The sequence below is a fragment of the Emydura macquarii genome, unplaced genomic scaffold, assembly GCF_026122565.2.
Source record: "Emydura macquarii macquarii isolate MOO-44397 ecotype Brisbane River unplaced genomic scaffold, CSIRO-AGI_Emac_v2 contig_306, whole genome shotgun sequence".
In the NCBI taxonomy this organism is placed as follows: domain Eukaryota; kingdom Metazoa; phylum Chordata; order Testudines; family Chelidae; genus Emydura; species Emydura macquarii.
Genome location: NW_027130443.1, coordinates 15,085,224 through 15,105,797, shown reverse-complemented (window position 1 = coordinate 15,105,797; position 20,574 = coordinate 15,085,224). Strand labels below are relative to the sequence as shown.

General features: G+C 45.1%; 1 protein-coding gene across 13 annotated transcripts in view; it reads right to left on the bottom strand.

Moving 5' to 3' along the window:
* The window catches only part of CPAMD8 (C3 and PZP like alpha-2-macroglobulin domain containing 8), a 126,798-nt gene that overhangs the window by 35,597 nt on the left and 70,627 nt on the right, over positions 1-20,574 (bottom strand). For 7 of the 13 annotated variants that reach the window (XR_010922168.1, XR_010922172.1, XR_010922175.1 and 4 more), the window contains exons 37-43: positions 14,060-14,134; positions 13,122-13,227; positions 12,923-13,033; positions 11,898-12,110; positions 10,072-10,146; positions 3,703-3,871; positions 3,118-3,379 (exon numbers count right to left, since the gene is read on the bottom strand). Coding sequence is in view for 3 of the 13 variants with exons in the window: in XM_067561312.1 (XP_067417413.1) it covers positions 3,703-3,871; positions 10,072-10,146; positions 11,898-12,110; positions 12,923-13,033; positions 13,122-13,227; positions 14,060-14,134 (749 nt within the window). In the remaining 10 variants the exon portion in view is untranslated. Of the gene's footprint in view, positions 1-3,117; positions 3,380-3,702; positions 3,872-10,071; positions 10,147-11,897; positions 12,111-12,922; positions 13,034-13,121; positions 13,228-14,059; positions 14,135-14,705; positions 14,800-19,171; positions 19,442-20,574 lie in introns of those variants that run through there. The other 6 variants (XR_010922170.1, XM_067561312.1, XM_067561290.1 and 3 more) reach the window with 6 other exon arrangements.

Genomic DNA, 20,574 nt, shown 5'->3' with positions numbered 1-20,574 from the left:
GACATGTACTGGAACCAGCTCTTTGAAGAAGGCAGGAAGGATAAGAATTTAATTTGCCTTGATATGAGAATTATGCAAATAGAAAATGGGGACATTGAGTCTGGAAAAGGGAGAATGCAACTGTGCACCTTAGTTGGGCCTTCAACTAGGGCAAACATGGACTCCAATGCATAAGGTTACTCCCAGCAGCACCTTGCTGTGGATCTGTGGCCTTCATGCCTTTTCATTGCTATGATGGGGGAAAAGTAGCAGCTGCTCTTCTGTGTTTTTATGTTTCTTTCTTTGGTTCCTTAAATAAACAGCCTGCTAACTGCAGCAAGAAATTGGCTATGAGGGGACGGGCTACAGCATTTCTAGCATTTCTTTAGGAACAAAGGAAGTGCCATCCTTGGAGTGGAAAAGCAAATGCGTGGCGCTGACTACCCTGCAGGTGCCGAGATCACAAAAAGTGTCCCGGCCTGGGTATGGTGCACAGGGTCTCTATTGACCTAGAAGAGCTCTCTAGCCCTAAAGGTATCAGGGAATGGTGAATTCTAGCACAGTAACTGGAACACAGGAAACAGCATTGGCTGGTAGTTAGAGCAGGGAACTGGCAAGCAACAGACCTGAATTTTAACCCTAGCTCTGCCCCAGGCTTTCAGGGAGTCATAACTTCTTTGTGCTTGTTCCTCTGGTGATAAAATGGAGATAACGCTTACTTTCCTGTCTCATGAGGGTCAAGGTGTTGGCCACACCCAGAGCCCCTCTAGTGATGGGCAGTGTCAACCAGACCCAATCCTCCCTCTGTGGGGGATAGTGGACAGGCTTTTGGATACTAAACTAGTATTTTACAATTAACAGAGAGCTAGAGAAGTGATGGGAGCTGGCTCTGTACTTGGCCAAAGCTCTCCACCAGACAGGGGAATTCATCCATCTTTACCCTCTTATGTGCTGGGGTCACACCAGTTCTGCCTGCCCAAGTAAGGTGCTTAGCAGTGGCAGCACATCCTGTGGGTGGGATTATTCAGCAAAAACAAAAACAAACCATTAATCTATTGAGGCAATGAAACCAACAAGTCAGAAAGTGGAGGGAGGCTGGGGACCTTGGAGCCAGGCCTGAGGAGCTGAGCTCCCATCTACAGGAGGCCAAGGTGCCTGGCCCCATTCACATGGAATCTCGCACAAGCACAAGGGACAGAGGGCCAGGAAGCCAAGTCACAGCCATGGTATTAGAGTGACAGCTCATGCCTCACTCTTCCAGCCTTCAGGCCTTATTTAGTGCTGAGGCTGGTGCCAGCAAACAGCAGGGTTTATATTTGAAGTCCTGATGTTTTTAAAAGAAAATGCCTTTTGCTGTAGCTTGCACTAGGCCTGTTATTTACCCAGTAGCAAAATATTGACTTAAGCTGTCATGTGTACACAATAGCCAGTGCTTACCAGGCCAGTTGCTTGCTGGAGGCAGCGCCAGCACAGAGATGGAATTTAGTTTATAGGCATTTGTTTACCTGCTAGGCAGGAATGGAGTAGCTGGTGCTTCTGATGTGCCGTGGGGCACGGTTAGGAGGTGGTCCATTAGCATACATTAAAAAGACACAGCAAAATCTCTACTTAGAAGCAGGATATGCACACAGGCAGCAGCCACATTAGGATCCTGAGAGAAGAGCTCAGATCAGCAAGGGAAGGAGTGGTGTGATGACAAGCCAGCAGAGATATTCTGGAATTTATGGGAATTTCAGGAACTGCGCTATGAGCTCAGGTCTTCCACCATGTCTCATATGTGTGGGAAGTTTGAAGGCTGAAGCAATTACTCAACCCCAGCCTAAGAAATTTAAGAGCCCCCTTCCCAGCTGCCATCACAGTCACGGAATCTTTCCCTTGCTCAGAACTCTGGCTGGAACCCAACATTTGAAAAATGGAACTCAGGGCTTGACTAAACAGGAAATTGGCCAGAATAGCTTGTGTGGAATAGCTCCCTGAATGGACACTATTCCAGAATAAAATCACTTTATTCTGGAATAATCAGTGTGCAAAGTACCCAAATTATTTTGGAACAGAGTGTCCACACAAGGAGCTATTTCACAGTAGCCATTCTGGCCAATTTCCCTCTGTAGACAAGCTCTAAAAGTGAACTGAATTGGGCTTTTTTCTGTTTCCTTTCATGAACACTCTCCATGTGGACTGACCCCCCACACTGTGTTGAAGGGAGAATAGAAGCGGGGAGGGAAAACTCTATGGCTATTTTGCAATAGCGGATGCACATAACTCCTCCAAAGGGGAATGGGAATGATGCTGCTCCTGGCCCCAAGCAGGAAGAAAGACCCAAAATGTCCCTGCTTTTGCACTTCGCAAATGGACAGCTTTTGCTCTTCATTTCATTGCAAAATACATTGATTAGACCCCACTTCTCACTGCTTGGGGGCAGTTTAGACTACAGGAGCCAAGCCTCTGTGACAATGAGGAGGGGTTTGCACTGCCCAGCAGCCCAAGGGCCATACAGACTGCACAAAAATTAACATAAAAATCCCATTGCACTGGGATCCTGGCGGGAGCAGAGTAGAAATAGCTGGTGAAATCAGGCAAGCACTGAGAACACCATGGCTGTGGGTCAGTTTTATTCTCATGCTGGAGTTATCAAGAGAGAGTAACGAGGGGGCAAAGGCTCAGAAGCTGCAAGCTGCATTTGGCAGTACCTACTCCAGCATGAATGGAGTTCAGCCACTTGACCCTAATCAGCACTACTGCGGGCATTCTTCCCAGGCAGAGCCTGCAGCCATGTCCTGGACTGACAGGCTTTTAACTCTTGTGGAGTTCACAGATGATTTCACTTTTCTTTTGGAGAATGGTCACCCTGTCAAGTCTAATGAACAATGAACTCTCCTTTCTGCAGGGCAACATGCTGCTGGTGCAGTGGGCTGTAGGGGAGTGGTGGCTGAGGGGTGTTTAACCTTTTGTTGTGGTACACTTTGCTAAAATACACTTATTTTTTTTTTTAAAAGAAAACTCCTCAGCCATCCCCTCCAACAGCAACTCAGCTGAGCACACAGGACTCAGGGTAGTTAGGAAATGGTGTTTGCAGTATCCTCATAACATACTTTGAAGTGGTCTAAAGATTTGAATTCTAGCCCCTGTTCTCCTCACCTTACAGTGGGGCAGCACATTGGTCTCCCATCCTTGAAAAAACGCCTAAGAGGGTGCACCAAAGGCAGAAAATTTGATAGAAAAATAATTCTTAGTACCCCCTTGGAGCGCCTGCCCCCCATGAGGAGGCAAAGCCTACAATTCTGAGAGTATCAGGAAGTAGTCGTCATTTGGTTTCTGTTCTGCAGCAGGTCATCTTTAGGATCAAACTCGTACAGGAGTTGATTCTGAGCCTCTTCTTTTTATTTTAAATTATTTATTTCTGTGGAAGAGAGAATATAATGAAGATAAGTCATTTCTGCCTCATGTCTCTGCAGCAGTAGTGGGGCCAGGCAGGGACAAGCTTAACAAGTCCTTTTGAATTTACAATTTAGGTTAGGAACTGACACTTCCAGGCATGGAGGTCCCAGCTGCCATCCCAACACTAGCCTGACCCGCAGCTGGTCCTAGGCCAATGCAATTAGCAGCATGATTGTTAGCACGCCCCTTCTGCATTATTTACACTCACTCTTGACCCAGACTCATGTTTACGATATCAGAATTGATTAAAAAAAGCAGATTCTTCCCCTCACATCTTCCTCTCACCATTCTACTGTGGTCACCACTTCCCGAATTTTGTCCCCTTCTCTCAATGTGCTGCTTGCTGTTGTCAGCTCTGCTGCAACCTCAAAGACGTCAGCTTCAGAGGCATAAGGGTCTGGATCGTACTCGTAAGAGTAGTAGGACAGGTCTGACTGGAGTGCAGGGCCTTCCTCTGGTTGAAAGGAAACAAGAACAGCCTCAGACTAACACTCTTGCAGGACATGCCTTAGACAAAGAGAGACTGCCACAGACAGCTCTTCTGCTTCTTGGCAGGACATGTTGGGTATTGGGGGGAGTGGGGTAAGACTTGAAGGAGGCATTGTTGTTCAGTCAGGGGAGCTGAACACCTCACTCCTCTCGACAGCAGAGGGGGAAGTGTATGTTGACAGCCCTGCACATATCTGGGCCTATGTTTCTACACACAAGCTATTAAATTATTAAATGGTTTGATCCCAGAGTACAGACAGCAGAGCTGCCCTGCATCAGGATTTTCTATATTTCCTTCTTTGAGATTTGGGTATTGGGGAAAATAAGAAAGAATGCTTGGAAAAGGGGCCTTTTAATTTAAAAAACCACAAAAGCTATTTATGTCTATTGTTGGTAGGAGGTGAGGTGGGGTGAGGGTAAGATGGGATAGACGTGTGTGGGGTGCACATTGTGTGAGGGCATGCAGATCCTGTAGAAAGAAGCAGGTGCTTTTTTAAAGAAGTTCATTTCAATTGACTTATTACTTAATTACCAATTTTTTTAAAGTACCTGTTTCAGATACATCTCTGCTCCCTGCAGTTCCCATGCCCTCAGGCTGAGTATACTACTTCATCATAGAGAAAGGTGAGGAGAGACACAATCCCCACACACTTCAATAACAGGATTGGACACAGCACTTTCCCACATGTATGGGGCAGTGGCAGCAGCTTCAATGGCTGAATTAGGGAGTTTTAATGTCTGAAAACTATTATAAATTAAGTAGCTTGGTCTATTTGTTAGGACCAAGGAATGAGAGTCAGGATCCTTAGGCTCTGTAGCCAGTTCTCCTAATGACTCTCTGTGCAATTCTGAGCAAGTCACTGCCCCTCTTTGTTCCTCAGTTTCTGCACTGGTAAAATTGGGAGGAGAATACTGACCCAGCTGAATAAGGTGCTTTGAGATCATCTGATGAAAGTTACAGTTTTAAGTATTATTACTAATAAAAACAAGTACAAAGTCAGTTTATATTCAGGGTTAGAGTAACACACTTTGTTCAAGTTCCAACGGAGATTGGCTTATGGGGTTAGATTGCTTGTCAGCCAGTCAGAACACAGATCTGGGCTTGATCAGAGCAGGTGGTGCTGCTGGAGCCCCTCCGCCCCTCAGAACCATTCCACTGACCTAGTAACTAGCTGGAGTGGGGCATGTGTACCTGGGGCAAGACTCTCCATTTCAGCTCACTGACAAGCTACAGAAGAGCTATCAAGGGATAAGAAAGGGATGGACCCCTCAAGAGTGGGAGTGGGATGTTCCCTCCATCCTATCCCAGATGTCAGATGCTCGTTTGGGAAAGGTCACTCACTCGGCAGTTTCCCACACACACAGGCTGCCATTATCTAATTTGGGTGACACAGCTGAAAACATCCTGGGATAAAAACATCTCCTTATGTTCAGAGCTGCTCCTTTCTGCTGCAGTCTGGACCAAATTGCTTAGCTTCCCTATTGGCTTCACTCATGTGACTATTCCAATCCAAACCCAAGCAAACTGCTCACTTTACTTCACTTGCTGCAGGGAGGAAACGTCCCACCATAATATTTGTTTTATTTAATAGGGACCCTCTCCAAGGCCTTTGAAAAATGTTTGTACTCTAGAAATAAAAATCCTGAAAGCCTTTCCCTATCACCTTCCACACCCTCCCAGCAGCTCATTCAGCCGTAAAGCAAGGGACCTCTTGCCTGAAAGGAGAGTCAATCTCCATGCTAACTCCTTCTTGGCCTCCTCTAAAGGAGAACCTGCCAGATCATGAGATTGTTCTATGAATAGATGAGTGCTGTCCACTGGGGACGGAATTAAGATCACAAAACTCACTCCTAGGAATGTAACATTTGATTCAAAGCAAAGATGAAAGGCCAATGTTTCCTATTACACACAAAATGCTCCCCCCACCTCCAAATTGTGCCTCAGCCAATGTTTGCTGCCCACTGATGGGATGAAAGTAAAAAAATGGCCCCTTGCCAACCTAATCAATCCTAAGCAGTTAGTGCTCCTGCAAAGAATGTTCCAGCCAGCTGGTGTCATGGTGTGGCTCCATGGGGAGAGAGTTCATTCCTGAACTCTGGGGCTGGCTGGGAGGCAGTGTATTCAGCACCTGGGGCTGTGAAGTTTCATAGTGGCATCAGTAAGTTTTGGAAACAGCCACAGACAGCCTAGCCTCTAACAGAGGGAAGGTATCAGAGCTGCAGAGGTGGGGAGCCCTGGGACTCACAACACTCCCCTTGTTACTTATTTTACATCAATGTGACAAGCAACTTAAAAAAGCCAACCAGCCAGAAATGGATGCTAGGTACTTACAGCTGGGTTAGCAACAAGGACCTTGCCCAGAGAGCTTACACTGTAAATAAAACAGCATATGGCAGGGGGCTGAGGGACAGGACACACTAAAAGAGCATGGAAGGTTAGGCTGGGAAGTAAGGCGATTCAAGAGTGAATGCCATTTCCTAATTCCTACCCCAGCAATTCTCTCCAGCACAAGAGAAAATATCTGAGAGGCAGGGATGACCTTTCTACGTGCCAGTCTGCAAATACATTCTTTTCTAAAACATAGAAGAATAACAACCCTGATCCCATCGCGTCAGTTGTGTCAGCTCCAGAGTTTGGGACGGTTACTGCAGAAGATAGGATCTGATGATGCAAAGAAACCCCAAGGGAACTCATACTCTGGCTTCTCAAGGCTACATGTTATTTGTTGGGGGTAGTACAGCTGATGGCTTTATTGTGGGGATGATCCTGCCAACCCTAACTCTCGTAAGTAGCTGTTACCCACATCAGGAATTCTACTGATGTGAATGGGACTGTACTCCTGGAGTAACTGTTTGCCAGAATGAGACCAAGTACATTTCAAAGTTCCCCAGCATATGAGCGGACAGGGAGCTGGATCACACTGTTTCCATCGCTGGGGTACCACAGTTAACAGTGAAAGTATTACTCAGGGCCAAATGATATGAAAAATGCACAAGGACTACAGACAATATAAACACCATGAGGTTCTGCAAGGAAAAGGCACTTCCTGGAGATTAAGTCTGTACTGAGTCCATTCTCCCCACCCGCCTGAAACTTGATTTGGCTCCTGGAGTTTGACATCCCTTTAGGAAATCGCAGATTTAGGCACAGATTATCTGAACTTTCACTTGAGCCCCACAGCATCTGAGCAGACTTAAACCAATCACATGCTTCATCACTAACAAACCAATGAGTCCAAATGGGACCTGTTTGTAAGGAGGGATTCATTCACTTGTTGAACTTCATTTAACGCATGGTTGACCTAAGATGAGCCCAGAGGATTATTTAGAATCACATGCTGTTCGCTTTTCCTGAAGCAGGATTTAGCTGGTTTTATTTTAAAATGTTCACTCTGCCATGACAGCTCAGTTCAGAGAAACATCTGCTTTCCAGGAGCTTCCTGCTTCTTACTGGAATGACCAAGGCACTCGGAGATCCTGTGACCCAATCAAGCACAAGTGTTTGTGCTTTAATGTCCCTGTGCCAATGATGAATGAAGGGATGCACATTTCAGACATTCAAATAAATAAGACACCCAGCATAACTGAGTTCAGGTCATTTATGAATCCCATTTCTTTTGCCCGAGTCTATAGATGATGTGGCCAGCAGTATTCTGTCTATATTATAGTAATGCAGCAATGCCACTATAGTTAAGGTTGTGTCACAACTTTTGTTTAAAAGTCAACCTTTCTAAGTCCTCTAAAATCAACATGCTTAGTCAGATCGTTTTAAATGTCATCTGTCTCAGCCTTTTACCACTCCCTTATGCTTACTCACAGGATACCATCTCAACCTACATTATCTTAGCCATCATTAAAGCATAAGAATCCTCTCATATTCCACCTTACTGCTGACAATATCCTTTGGAATAATAACCTACACAATTTTGAATAGACATTATGAATACCGCATTCTGATGGTACACGTGTATCTCTTCCCCTTCTTCATACAAAAGAGGATGCAAAACATAGATCTCCTCACATCACAATCACAGCTCTGTCACACACCTCAAAGTAATCCACAGATCTCATGAACACACCTTTACCAAGTAGAGTTTACTATTGCCTGCACTATTCAGTACAGTTACACCTGACACCAACTATACTCATTTTACCTGGAATGCATGCAAAGAATGAATGCTTAGACTGCTCTCATATCCCAGCTCACTACCGACAATATCCTTTGTAATAAAACCCCTTCCCCTGCTAATTATATAACATACACAATTCAGGATCCAGTATGTTTCATTTCAATGCAAAAGATACACATGCAGCTCTTCCCTTTGCTCCTGTGCATCAGAGAATCCAAAACATAGATCTCTTCATATCATAATCACAGTCCTGTCACATGTCCCAAAGTAATCCACATGTCCTCATATCACAAACACACCTTTACTAAAGAGACCCGACTATTGCCTTCACCATTTAGTGTAGATATGCCTAACACATTGACTGAATCTGGAATGCGAATAATTCCCACTGGCTACTGCCAGCTCCGAGGAGTCAGAAAAAAGGTGGCATAGGCTATGTTGTTCCCCCCCTTTTTGTCCTTTAAGAGATGGTGTTCTGTGGATGAGAGTAAATGGGTTGTAAAAGGAGATGAAGAGCTTGTACCTTTCAGCAACTGTGGGGTTGTCAGAGTAAAGGTATATGTGTTAACTGGGCATATTTGGGCACTGCTGAAAGGGCAGAGTTAAGGTTGCATGGCCAACCTTAACTTTTCATTTCCTGGTTTTCAGAAGTCTGAGTTTTGCTCAACTCAGTGTTCTGCAAAGTGATGACATACCACCAAGGAACCTTAACTCTGCATTAACATAGCTTTTTGCCATTAAATAGAATATGTTTTAGTGGTTTTTCATGGGGTGAATGTTTTAAAGGTTTCAGATGCAATTGGAAGAAAGAGATGCGGAGCAGACCACATTTACATAGCTTAGAAGAAAACAAGCATCCATCTCACTTACTCTTACAGAAAATCAATTGATTTATGCACTATCAAAATCCAGAGAGACTGAGTGTGAGCGTGACACACACTCAATCAGTTTACAACTTCTCAGGTGAAGTCACCTGTGGGAACACTCAAAACAGAATATCCACTACATTCATGTCTCTTGAAAAGCTGCCCAGCAGTTTTTGCTGAGTAGAGATAGGGCAGAGAACTGAGGGGGCTGGATACACGTTGGTCTCAGCATTGGTGCCAGGAGAACACAGAAGAGAGAGGGGAACACAGCTTCTGTCCGTTTACTTCTGCCTCTGTTTTGCTCACTTGATGGGAGAGTTTGAGGTTAAGGAAGAATTAATGAGTGGAAAGCAGCCAGGAAAAATCCAGTCCAGTTTATTTACTAGAAGCGGTATGAAACAAACTACTCTATTGACCCCACCTCCAATGCTTCCTTGTGAGATTTAGTGTAACATAAGAGCAAGTTTGAAATATAAATCTTGGAAAAAAAAATCCCAAAAATTAAAGCACCAATTGAAATGAGCATCCAGCTTCCTCAATTCATTCAAACACGTTAAAGTGGCAGCTCCTTCCACTGCCCTTCACCTTGGACTTATGAAGGCCATTTGCCCTAGACAGAGGCTTTAACAACAGGATCAGGGCTGCCAAGTGAAAAGTTGATCAGAATAGCTAAGGATAAGTTTGATCCAGCCACAATCTCCACGGTTCCCGCAAAGGGTCTAGCTGGCACCAAGTCCCCCTGACTCATTTGCTAGGAGAGACTACACCAGTCTGATCCCAAACGGAAAGTTTCCAGGTTAACACTGCTAATGAGATGCTATGATAGCTGCTGAATAAAAACTCCCATATCCCCGAGCTTGGGCTGCACCCACTCCTCTCCATACATAACTAGCTGGCACTAAATCTCAGGCTCCCATGTGCACAGGAGGCTGCACACAGCATATGTTAACTTCTTCAGAGCAGGGGACAAGAGCTAGGTTCACATTTATGCATTCATTTGGCCTAAATTCTCTGGCCTTTTCACTTTTTTTCTAACTTTCAGATTTTCAGCCTACTTTTGCTTTTTTTGCAAAATGCAAAGAAATTATTTGAGTCACTTATACGTCATGATCAGTTTTAACCTTCCCAAAGAAAAAGGGTCTTACACCAATCTAAAGACATGCCAATACCTGCAGGAGTTTGCTGAATGCTAGGCTGCTCAACTGTGTGGAAATGTGTTTCTCTTTCTTCTGGCAAATTCTTGGCTGTAGAAGAAAATGATACAATTGCCACAATGCTGGTTACAGAACCACTAGAAAATGTTTCAGTTCCCCATGATTATGGCCAGAGAAAGTTCTGGATTTTTTTAATTGATGGCAGTGTCATGGGTAAATGTTCAAATTTCACAGGATATGCATGCCTGCCAAGTCCCTACCCCCACGCCGAACTGCTGTGACTTTCCTACAAAGGGGAATCAGCAATGGGTATCTCCATTTCTGCTTCCCCACTGAGGCTGTGGCTTCTTGTGGGCAGCTAGCGGGCCAGTCCTACCCCATAGAGTGGACGGGGGACAACACAGTGTTTCATCAACAGCCAGGGTGATGAATGCTACTCTGATGTGGAGTGAGAGCCAGTTCAGCACATGCAGATGAACCACATGATGCCAGCCCAGCCTGGGGCAAAAACTAGGGTCTGGTTCATTCTGTCCTCAGCTCTGGCCGAGGCTGCCACTAGTGCATCCTCTCTGGCTGGTGAGGAGTGGGGATAGGTGCTGACAATGTGGTAATTAGGAGGTCCATCCTGGTTTGGCCTGGCCTGGCCTGGCCTGCCCTAATGTGGCCCCCACAGGCCCTGGGGGTGACACCTCAGTGCCGTCTGGCAAGGAGCTGAGACTGGAATCCATCCCCCCACTGTAACCAGCACAGTAGTCAACACTGCCACCACTTAGAACAAATGGAGGTGTATGAGGGGGCCCTGCCACAGTGGAGGGATCACAGGGGTGGGATGGATCCCAGTCTTAGCTCCTAGCCAGCTGGCACAATGGTGTCTCCCTAGGGTTGCCAACGCTGATTGAATGTATTCCAAGAGGTTTCATCACAATACATAATCTTTAATTAAAGATGAATCTTTAATTCCTGGACAATCCTGCAGGGTTAGTAACCCTACATCTCCTCCAGGCCTGCAGTGGCCACGGTGAAGTGGGCCAGGCCTGGGCTCCTAAGGCCATATTGTCAGTGCTGACCTCCTCTCCCCGCTGGCCATACAGGAAGCAGTGGCGGCAGCCTGGAGCAGAGCATGAAGCAAGCCCAGCCCTGATCTCTTCCCCAGGCAGGACAGGACCAGTTGGCACCATGTAGTTCAATCTACATACAGTTGGCTTCTCTCCAGGTGGCATTCATCACCTGTCCATTGGTGAGAACACACAACCCTGGCCCACCACCCTCGCCACTTCCATGCCCACCTCTGGCATGGGACTGGCCTGCTAATGCCCCATGAGCAGCCATGGCCTCAGTGGAGAGGCAGAAACAGGGGTGCCCATGTATGCCTCCTCACTGTTCGAAAAAATCACAGCATTGGGCTAATTTTTGCAATTTCTGTGCAGTCCATGAAACCATGATTTTCATAGGGCCCTATCCATGATCCAACATGAGCCACACTGCACCTGATGAAAGCATATAGGAAATCTCAGACATCTCTCACAGGGCTCATTTATATCTGGAGACATCATTCTGGATGGATATAAATGGAAATTCCTTAAGGGTCATTTTGTCCTTCAGGTACATAAACCCAACTGTGACATTTTCAGCACAGCAGGAAACTGGCAACTCTTACCAAATGCAAGAATCAGCTCATGTGTAACAGGACAGGGAGCTACCTTTTCACTTTTGGAGACTGGAGTTCAAATCTTCCACTTGTCCACATCAGACACACAATTTAATCAGCAGACTTTGTTCAGGAGAAGTCATGGACTGCCTTGGCTAACACATAACAGAACAGGAAACTGAATGGAACTTACAGGCAGAACATTGAGACATAGGTATCTGCTCTATCCTTGTATTATTCCTGCAGGATGCTACCTCCATCTGGCAATGGTTCTGATAAATCATCCCATCTGATCCACATACTGGCTCCCCATCATAGCCACAGTCCCGGGAGCACATGCACTGCTCAAAGTACTCATCTTCTAAGCAGCCAAAAACATTGTTGCATGGCCCAGAGTGAACAAAACCTGAAATGGAAGCACGAACATCAGAAGCAGAGGGGAGAGACTATTTTTATTGTTTTTTCTTGTGCTTCCTAGACATGTTTTTCATAAGAATTCCCTACAGCTTCTCAACAGGAGCTTATGAACTTACTGAAGCAAGAAGCTGTGGGAATAGACCTGCTGCTCTGGAAGACCAGTAATGGAGTAGACTGTAATACTTCAGCTCTGTGTACAGTACATCCCCCCCCCCAAATTTGTGCATCAAATGGGACAGAAAGAGGTAGGTAGTCTTGGAAGAAGTTATTGTCATGGCAGACACATGAAACTATTCTGTCTTTCTAAATAATTAACTTGTAGAACTCTGTGCCACAAGATATTACTGAGGCCAAGAACTTAAACAGGACACAAAAAAAAGCAACATTTATATGAATGAATAATAGCAGCATTCACAATTAAGTTAAATAAAAGATTAAGAAAATTATAAGGGACATAAGACTTCATTTTCAGGGCATAAACCAACCAATAACGGACAGGAATAAAGAGGAAACTTCACTCATTAGCAGGTTATTCCATAACAGTACATTACTCCTCTCTCTGAAGCAACATGTACTAGCTACTGTTGATGATAGAAGATCAAACTAAATGCATCATTGGTCTAATCAGCTATAATCATTTCTATAGTCGTCACAGGCATCTGAAAACTGCCTACTACTGTAGCCTTTAGACACTGAAATAAACATCTTTTTAAAACCCTCACTCTCAGTTCTGAATTCCTGAGTTATATACCTTTGGATTCTGCTTTCAGAGATTGACACGTTAGTTTTACAGCAACTTACCAACCCAGTGATTGGCTGAGCTTTCCACCTCATTGCATGTTGGCCCATCACAGAGTTCCCGAGCCAAGGGGCTGTTTTCACTCACATTGTAGAAACGAGTTGCTTCAAAAGCTACAGAGCATTAAGAATGACAAATTATAAACAAGCCACATGGCTAGTGCTTTAGCGTTAGCAAGATCCAAAGAAAAACAGCACATACCTGGCTCATAATAATCATACACTTTGATGGGGACAGGGGCAGTTTTCCCAACTATATACTCTCTGAAGGCTTGAAATTTTACACAGGTCATACACTCGCTAGGAATCTGCACAAAGGACATAAGAGTTTAGATTAACATAGCCTGCAGTTCTATAAATCAGTGGAGTAAGCCAGCTGCTTACTACTGTACAGCGTGCACCATTTGACACTCACTGTGCTAGATACCTGCATTAACCAAGGTACCTTCCAATACCAAGCTGTTTACTATGCTAAGATGAGTGGGACATAAAAGCATAGATAGATGAATAAGATACACAGGTTCAACCGGACCTGTAAAGCACACCCTGTATTGGGGGCAGTGTGCCAGTGCCACAAACTCAGCCTGGCATCTGAAACCCAAGCTGTGTTCTCTGGCTTATGCATCAGCATCATCAGTCATAAGATGTTCTGCAAATGGAATTTAGTTAAAGGTTCTGTTGCTGATGAGCAAGGTGGAAAAGATCACCAGCTCCCTCTCCCCGGGTGTGCACTGGCTTTGGAGGTCTCACTCCGAATACTCATTGCAAATGGATTTGTTGAGTAAAGGGCCATTTTCACATAGCCATTTTGGTGACCATAATGGTGCTTTAGTGTCAGGTTATCTTGTGGTTAAAGCACAGGACTAGAAACCAGGAGAACTGGGATCTATTCTGACCTCCTGTGTGATCTGGGGCAAGTCACCTGCATTCCCTGTGCCTCGGTTTCCCTGCCAAAAATGTGAATGATGGCTGCCTGCCTCAGAAGGTGTTCAAGAGGGTTGCCAATTAACATTTGTATTAAGATCCTCACCTGCAAGGAGCTATGAAAGGCAAAGTATTCATTATTGTTTTATTTAAATCTGGTCCATTCTCCTTATCCTAACATAGAAAAATAACAATCATACATATCAAAATAATTACCTCATCAAAGTAAAAAAGGATTTTTCTTCCATCAATTTCATATCTTTTTAATCCAATTTGTTTGTTCATTAATAACTGGAAGGAAATTAAGAGGTTTATCATAATCTCATTTTATGAAAAACATTTTGCAGTCAACAGAAAAACAAAACTTTCAAAGTGCTCAGGAAACAGCTGATCAGAAGCCAAAGAAAACACAACTTCTCTCTGTTGGAAAATTACCTCAGAGGAGGAGGTGGTGGTTGTGCAGCAATGAGGGTCATAGGTGCCTCCAGATAAACCAGGAGGAAATGAAGTTTGTGTTTTGCTGCTGTGATCTATCTGTGGTGTGAAATGTCCTGTGAGGTGTAACGTGTTATGGTGCAGCACTTGCTAGCCTCTGGGGGCCATGCTTGTCCCCTCTGGAACTCATCTAACAGTTCATCCATAACCTAACTGAGTAGCTCCTGGATTATTTTCAGTATCAAGGCTCAAGGAGGATCCCATACACCCCAAAATACTTGCTTGAGTGAAGTCTCTTGTTTACACTCCCTAAGTCCACCAGGGAATTATGCTGATAGACCACACTGGGTATTAAAGCCCCCCTCCCACCATTGCTGCTGGCTCAAGCAACTCAAAACATTCTTCTGCCAGGAAAATTAATCCTTACATTTGAAAAGAGCAGCCATCTGAAAGAGTCCTCGGCACTCTTCTTTGCAGATGAGTGGGTCAGGACAAGCCCGTACCATTCACCTTCTTTACCTCTGGAGCCACAGGGAACAACAGTACACATTGTGCCAACCATATACATCTGCTTATTCTGTGATGGTCTGCACACACTGGGGATTTCAGAGCAATACCCACACCTACAGTGCTGGCTTCCTGAAATCCACTTCATCTGGTGTTACCTATCAGTGTCTCCAGAGCTATTCTCCGTGTGCTATGTGTGCAGCAGGATTACTACCCTTATGGAAAAGTTCAAGAGAATTTAACAGAAAATAACTTGTCTATTGAATGAGTGAGCCATTCCACAGACACAGATAATTATATTCCTGGCACAAAATGCTATTGGATGTTTCAAAGCTACACAGAAAGAGTTTTGCTCTCTATTAAATTCTATAGGTTTTAAAAACCATTTCTATAAAAATTCCTATTAAATTGTATAGGATTTTCAATAGGGATAGAGAAACTGACACAGAGATACTATGACTGGATCTTATATGCAAAGTTGAGCAATAGATTGATAAGTTATTGCAAGACACATTCTATTTAGACCAATTATTATGTGGAACAGCACATATGATTACTCTTTGGAAGGAACTGGGAGTCAGGACTCTTGGGTTCCAGTCCCAGCTCTGGGTGGGAAGTGGGGTCTAAGGGTTACAAGAGGCTGAGAGTCAGGATTCCTGGGCTCTATTCCCAGTTCTGGGTGTGGAGTCCAGTGAATCCACTGGATGTCCTGTGAATTACATCAAGGTATAAGAAGTCTGGATGCTTGGGTTCTATTCCCAACTCTACTCTACTCTATGTGATTTTAGGCAACTCTCTTAACCTCTCTGTCAGTTGACCCATTTGTGATATAAGAACAATATTTATTTATCTTACAGCTCTTTAAATACTATTCCTAATGTTCTTTGACAACCTAGGATTAACACCCTATGGAAAGGAGGGCAAGATATTATTATTATTTGTTAGGAGAGACAATGTGGAACTAAAAGCACATGCACTGTAATTTGCTCAAACCTGCTACTAATATTTTCAGCTGTGAATTTCTTTAGTGTGCTGCTCAGAGCTGTAAAATCCTGTGCCCAGCTTCCTGCTATTACTGTAACAAGAAAAAGAACATGTGTTTAAGTCCCACATGATATGGAAAGGGCCAATTTAATTTGTCCGTATAATTTTAGGGGCCTGGTGGTGGCTGTTATTACTCAGCCATGGATGGCTGCAGACAGCCCTTTTATGAGAGCTCGGTGAGACTGGCGCCACCGGGAAATGCTCTGCTTAGCTAACGTTGCATTTTTTGGTGAAGTTTGATATGCCAGCCTGTGGTGACCCCCTGACCTTGTCGACACCCAGCACTATTAGGAGGATTTGTGGCTACACAGTAAGGGGGGCTGCCTCTTCGTTAACTATCCCCATCCCCAGAGCTGCCTGGGAATCCCCTCTGTGAACACAATTCCCTTGTGAGCACAAACACCAAAGAAGAAAACCCAATTTAAAAAAGTCCCTAGGATATGGGGGTCAGTGTAGGTGGGGGGCAGCAAGAAAACACAGATATGGGAATGTCAGGTCTTGGCTGTTTAATGACAAACAAAGTGGTCCAAACAAGAGGCACATTTCAGGCTGTGTGTTAAAAGGAGCAGCCTCTTTTTGTAGGCACAATTTGCATGCACATTTTGAGCCACAACTGAACTGGAAATGTATATCTGTGCAATGCCTCCAAGTGCTAAAGGTGTGAGAATTGAGATCTGCACCTACAGTTCATTTTTGTGGGAGCAAATTGCACCTGCAGAAAGGGAGACTGGGTCTCAGCCCTTTGCAAATTGCTCCCTGAAGAAGTTACATCTTCTAAGTTTAGTTGCATGACTTCCATTATCTCCAGTGGAAATCACTCAGCTGCAGCCCCAGAGAAGGCTGGGGAAATGGACTACTCAGCACCTTGTATCATGCAAACAACTTTTTCCCTAGACAGGGTGCCGTCTGCTGTGTTTGATTCACAGAACTTGCAGACTGGTTGAATTTGAATCAGCTCCTGGACAGTAGGAGCTGTGCAAATCTCAGTGCTACTTCCAAAGAATATGGAGCTGCAGGGAGCTAAATCTCTCTCAGCCCAAATGATTCATGCTCTGGGTGTTTCATGGGCTCAGTCTTCACATCATGAAGCAAGTGTAATCAACTCCCTCCCCCTAAGCAACAGGGAGGGAGGAGAGAAAATTACCTGTTACTCTATGGAACCAGAGTCTTAAAAGGGCACATCCTGCCCTCCACCCCCAAACAACAACTAACCATTGGTGAACTGATATCCATTATTGCCTCTCCATCCTGACAGAAACGCTGGGGCTGGGAACAGGGGAGCTCAGATGGAGGAAAAGGAGATGTGAAAGGCAATCACAAACATAAGCGCTGGAATTAGGGGTGCTGAGGGTGCTGCTGCCCCCCCTTTGCTTGAAGTGGATTCCATTTTATACAAGATTTACAGTTTGGTTCAATGGCTCTCGGCACCCCCACTACACAAATTGTTCCAGCATCTCTGACCACAAACACATTTATTTATAGAGAGGAAGAGACCTGTGTGCCCAGTACTTGAGAAATGCCTGTTTGTGCCTAATGTGCTGAAGAGATCATTCAGCTGTGAAGAAATAACCCTCTCCCAGCAGGGGGGTGGTCTGCACTGTTGGGTGAGTGCTGCTGCCTTAGCAACCAGGCTGGAAGAGATGCGACAAGGGAGATATTAAACTTGCACATGACACTTCTCAGATATTAATGTATTTAACTAATACATCTAGCATGGGTCAGTCTTTGACCTTTTCTCTGATTTGGTCTGGATATGTACCCTATTTTATTCTGTCTGATCCCCAGGATGCACGTCAGCATTTGGAAGGGAGACTTGCAGTGCCTGGTCATTGGCATGATGATGCTAAATGGGACACGCGAATCCCTGAGGCCCCGTGTGTCTCGAATAGTCTATGGCAGATTTGTTGTGCAGTGCTGCCCAAAGCTTTTTATGACCACATACTGGAAAACTAAGGACTTTCTGACTCACCCATCATTATAGTGCCTGGACGCTGAATAGTTAGCATGTACAGGCCACTTCGCATGTGCCATGCACTGTGCAATTATTAACTAATTGCCAGAGTAGTTATTTCTGTGAGGCAGGTAAGTATTATCCTTATTTTACAGATGAGGGATACTGGGGGACAGCAAGGAGAAGTGACCAGCTAAGGTCATACAGTGAATCCATGGAGGAACTGGGATTAAAACCCAGGAGTTCCTGACTCCTAGATCACAGTTTGTCCACCCTGGTGTTAACCATACATCAAACTGCTTCCAAAGCTGGCTTTACTCAGAATGAGTGAAATTTACCCCTGAGCAGTGGGCCTGCATAAACAACTAAGTCTTTATGGCATAAATAGTGAATAGGCCCTGTGCTGGCCCTGTGTTCAGAAGTGGAATTACTCCTACTTGACCTGTAGACGTGCAGAACAAACCCCAATAATTAATTCCCTCCATGTATTAGAGAAACACCTGGCTGGCACTGCCACGAAACCAGTCTTATACCAGAACACAAATCATTGGACAAAATCATTCTAGGATTAACTGACACATAAACCCTGCAGCCCCCAAAACGTGTCAGCACCTGAGACACCAAGAGGAAAATCCACTCCTGCAGCTCATTCCAGTGTCCCTGGGGTCTGGATGCGACCCCTCCAAACTAATAGCCTTCTTTCAGAATAGTATCAGCTCAATTCTTCTCTTCATCATTGACCTGTCTGGCTAATAGAGAAGAAGTCCTGCCAGTGATTCCCACTGGGACTGTTTCCATCTGCTCTGAAGCTGCCCTACATCTCCTATTCCTAAACCAGTTTTCCACCTATGTCCTTTTGGCTTTACATATGTAAATCAACATGGAAAAGAGATTTTGTTTCAAAGCAACATAAATAACTAAGTGTCACTATAGCATTTCCACAGGAAGTGATGCAAACGTAAACCAAAACCAGTATAGGCCCCTCAGTTGATTTCCTCACTATCCTCCACACAGCAAAATGGGAGACTCCTGTTGGAGATATTTCCTTATGCAGATATTCAACCTCCCATTACCTATAGGTAACACGTGCACTACCCACTCGTTCTCTGCAGTTTGTGAAAAAGAAGCAGAGGAGAGGTTTTACTATCTCTATAGCAAGGACTCCAGGGTTCCCCGCAACTTGACCTGGGTTTTCCTGCACTTGCTACTCTGCTTTAGGCATTTATGGCCATACCAATTGTTGCAGGGAAGAGAGAACCCCAGACTCAGGAATGAGCAGATATGTGAAAGAGGACTTAATTTTCAAATGCATAGATTTAAAACACAGCAATCTGGAGATTCCAAGGATGCACCCACACTGTATTCTGCTCCACATATTTATAATAGTTTTTCCATTTTCTTTTAAAGTAATGGCTCCATGCATTACAAGCTCACATATCTGCCCCAAAACAATTATACACGCTCCCCTAATTACATAAACGGTCATATTGTATTCTCAGATACTAACAAACAATCTCACTGGCTTCAGTGACAGGTAAGTGTGAGTATTTGAGGGCAGGTTTTGACTCAGACTGCAGTCCTCTGAAGATACACATAATGGCTTCATCTTCACTCGGGGAAAAAAGGTGTATTCTCAACTTGAATTAACTTTAAGGCCTTGTCTACAAAAAAAAAAAGAAAAAAGATGACATAACCTATGTTGACTTACAGCCACAGTAATTACAGCGGTGGCTGACATCCACACTGCTCTCCTTGGGTCGTTAAAGTGCGTCCTCACCAGAAGCACTTCCACGAACCTAAGGGGCAGTGTAGGGAGCTGAGAGATAGGGCTAGGAGACCACAGGCTCCAAAGCTCTATGTGGGTTGCCTTCCCCACTCCCCGGTCCCAGATAGGAACCAGGGGAAGCTGGGTGGGCTTCTCTGTTCCAGGCTCTCAGCTGGAACAGGCAGCCATGTAAATTTCACGGCTCAGCCTTGTAATTGACAAGGCTGCCCCAGCAAGGAGCTGGTGGAGAAGCTCCTGGATTTCTGGCCCCAGATCCCAGCCCTGAGCAGAGACCAGCAGCCTGGTTCCAGCTGGGAGTGGGGCAAGAAGCTGGGGCTGCTAGTCTCCGCTCTCGGTTGGGAGCTGGGGGGAGAAGTCAGGGAACTTCTCCACCTGCTCCTTCCTAGGGCAGTCATGTCCATTACATGGTTGAGCTGTGAAATTGACATGGCTGCCCATTTCAGCCAGGACTGTGTGGGCTTCTGGCCCTGCTCCCAGCTGGGACCGGGAACCAGCCACCCTGGCTTGCAGCAGCCCGGGCTTCTCCTCTGGCTCCCAGCCCTGAGAGGAACCAGCCAGCCAGGCTTCTGCTTGCTTGTCAATTTCACCACTCCAGCTGAGCAGTGAAATTGACAAAAATGACAGACCCACCACCAATGTAAGGGGATGCAGTGCCTACATTGACACTGCATCACCCTAACCATGCCGACAAAAGCCCTACACCTCTCATTGAGGTGGGGTTTTTTGGTTAAAAAACAGGGCACTTTTGTCATTGGGGGGTGATTGCAGAATGTACAGCAGCACTGTTTAGTTGAAAAAAAACTGACTTTTTTTCGACAAAACACTCTAGTGCAGTGGTTCCCAACCTGTAGCCCGCTGGGTCTTTCAGAGTGGACTGCGGCTCCCCTCTTGCTGGCTGCAGAAGGGAGCCGCTGCCTAAGTACCCAGGCAGAGCGCATTGTTTGTGCAGGCTCCTGCTGCAGCCAAGGGGATGGAAGATCAGTGCTCTCCTCCCCCTGGCTGTAGCAG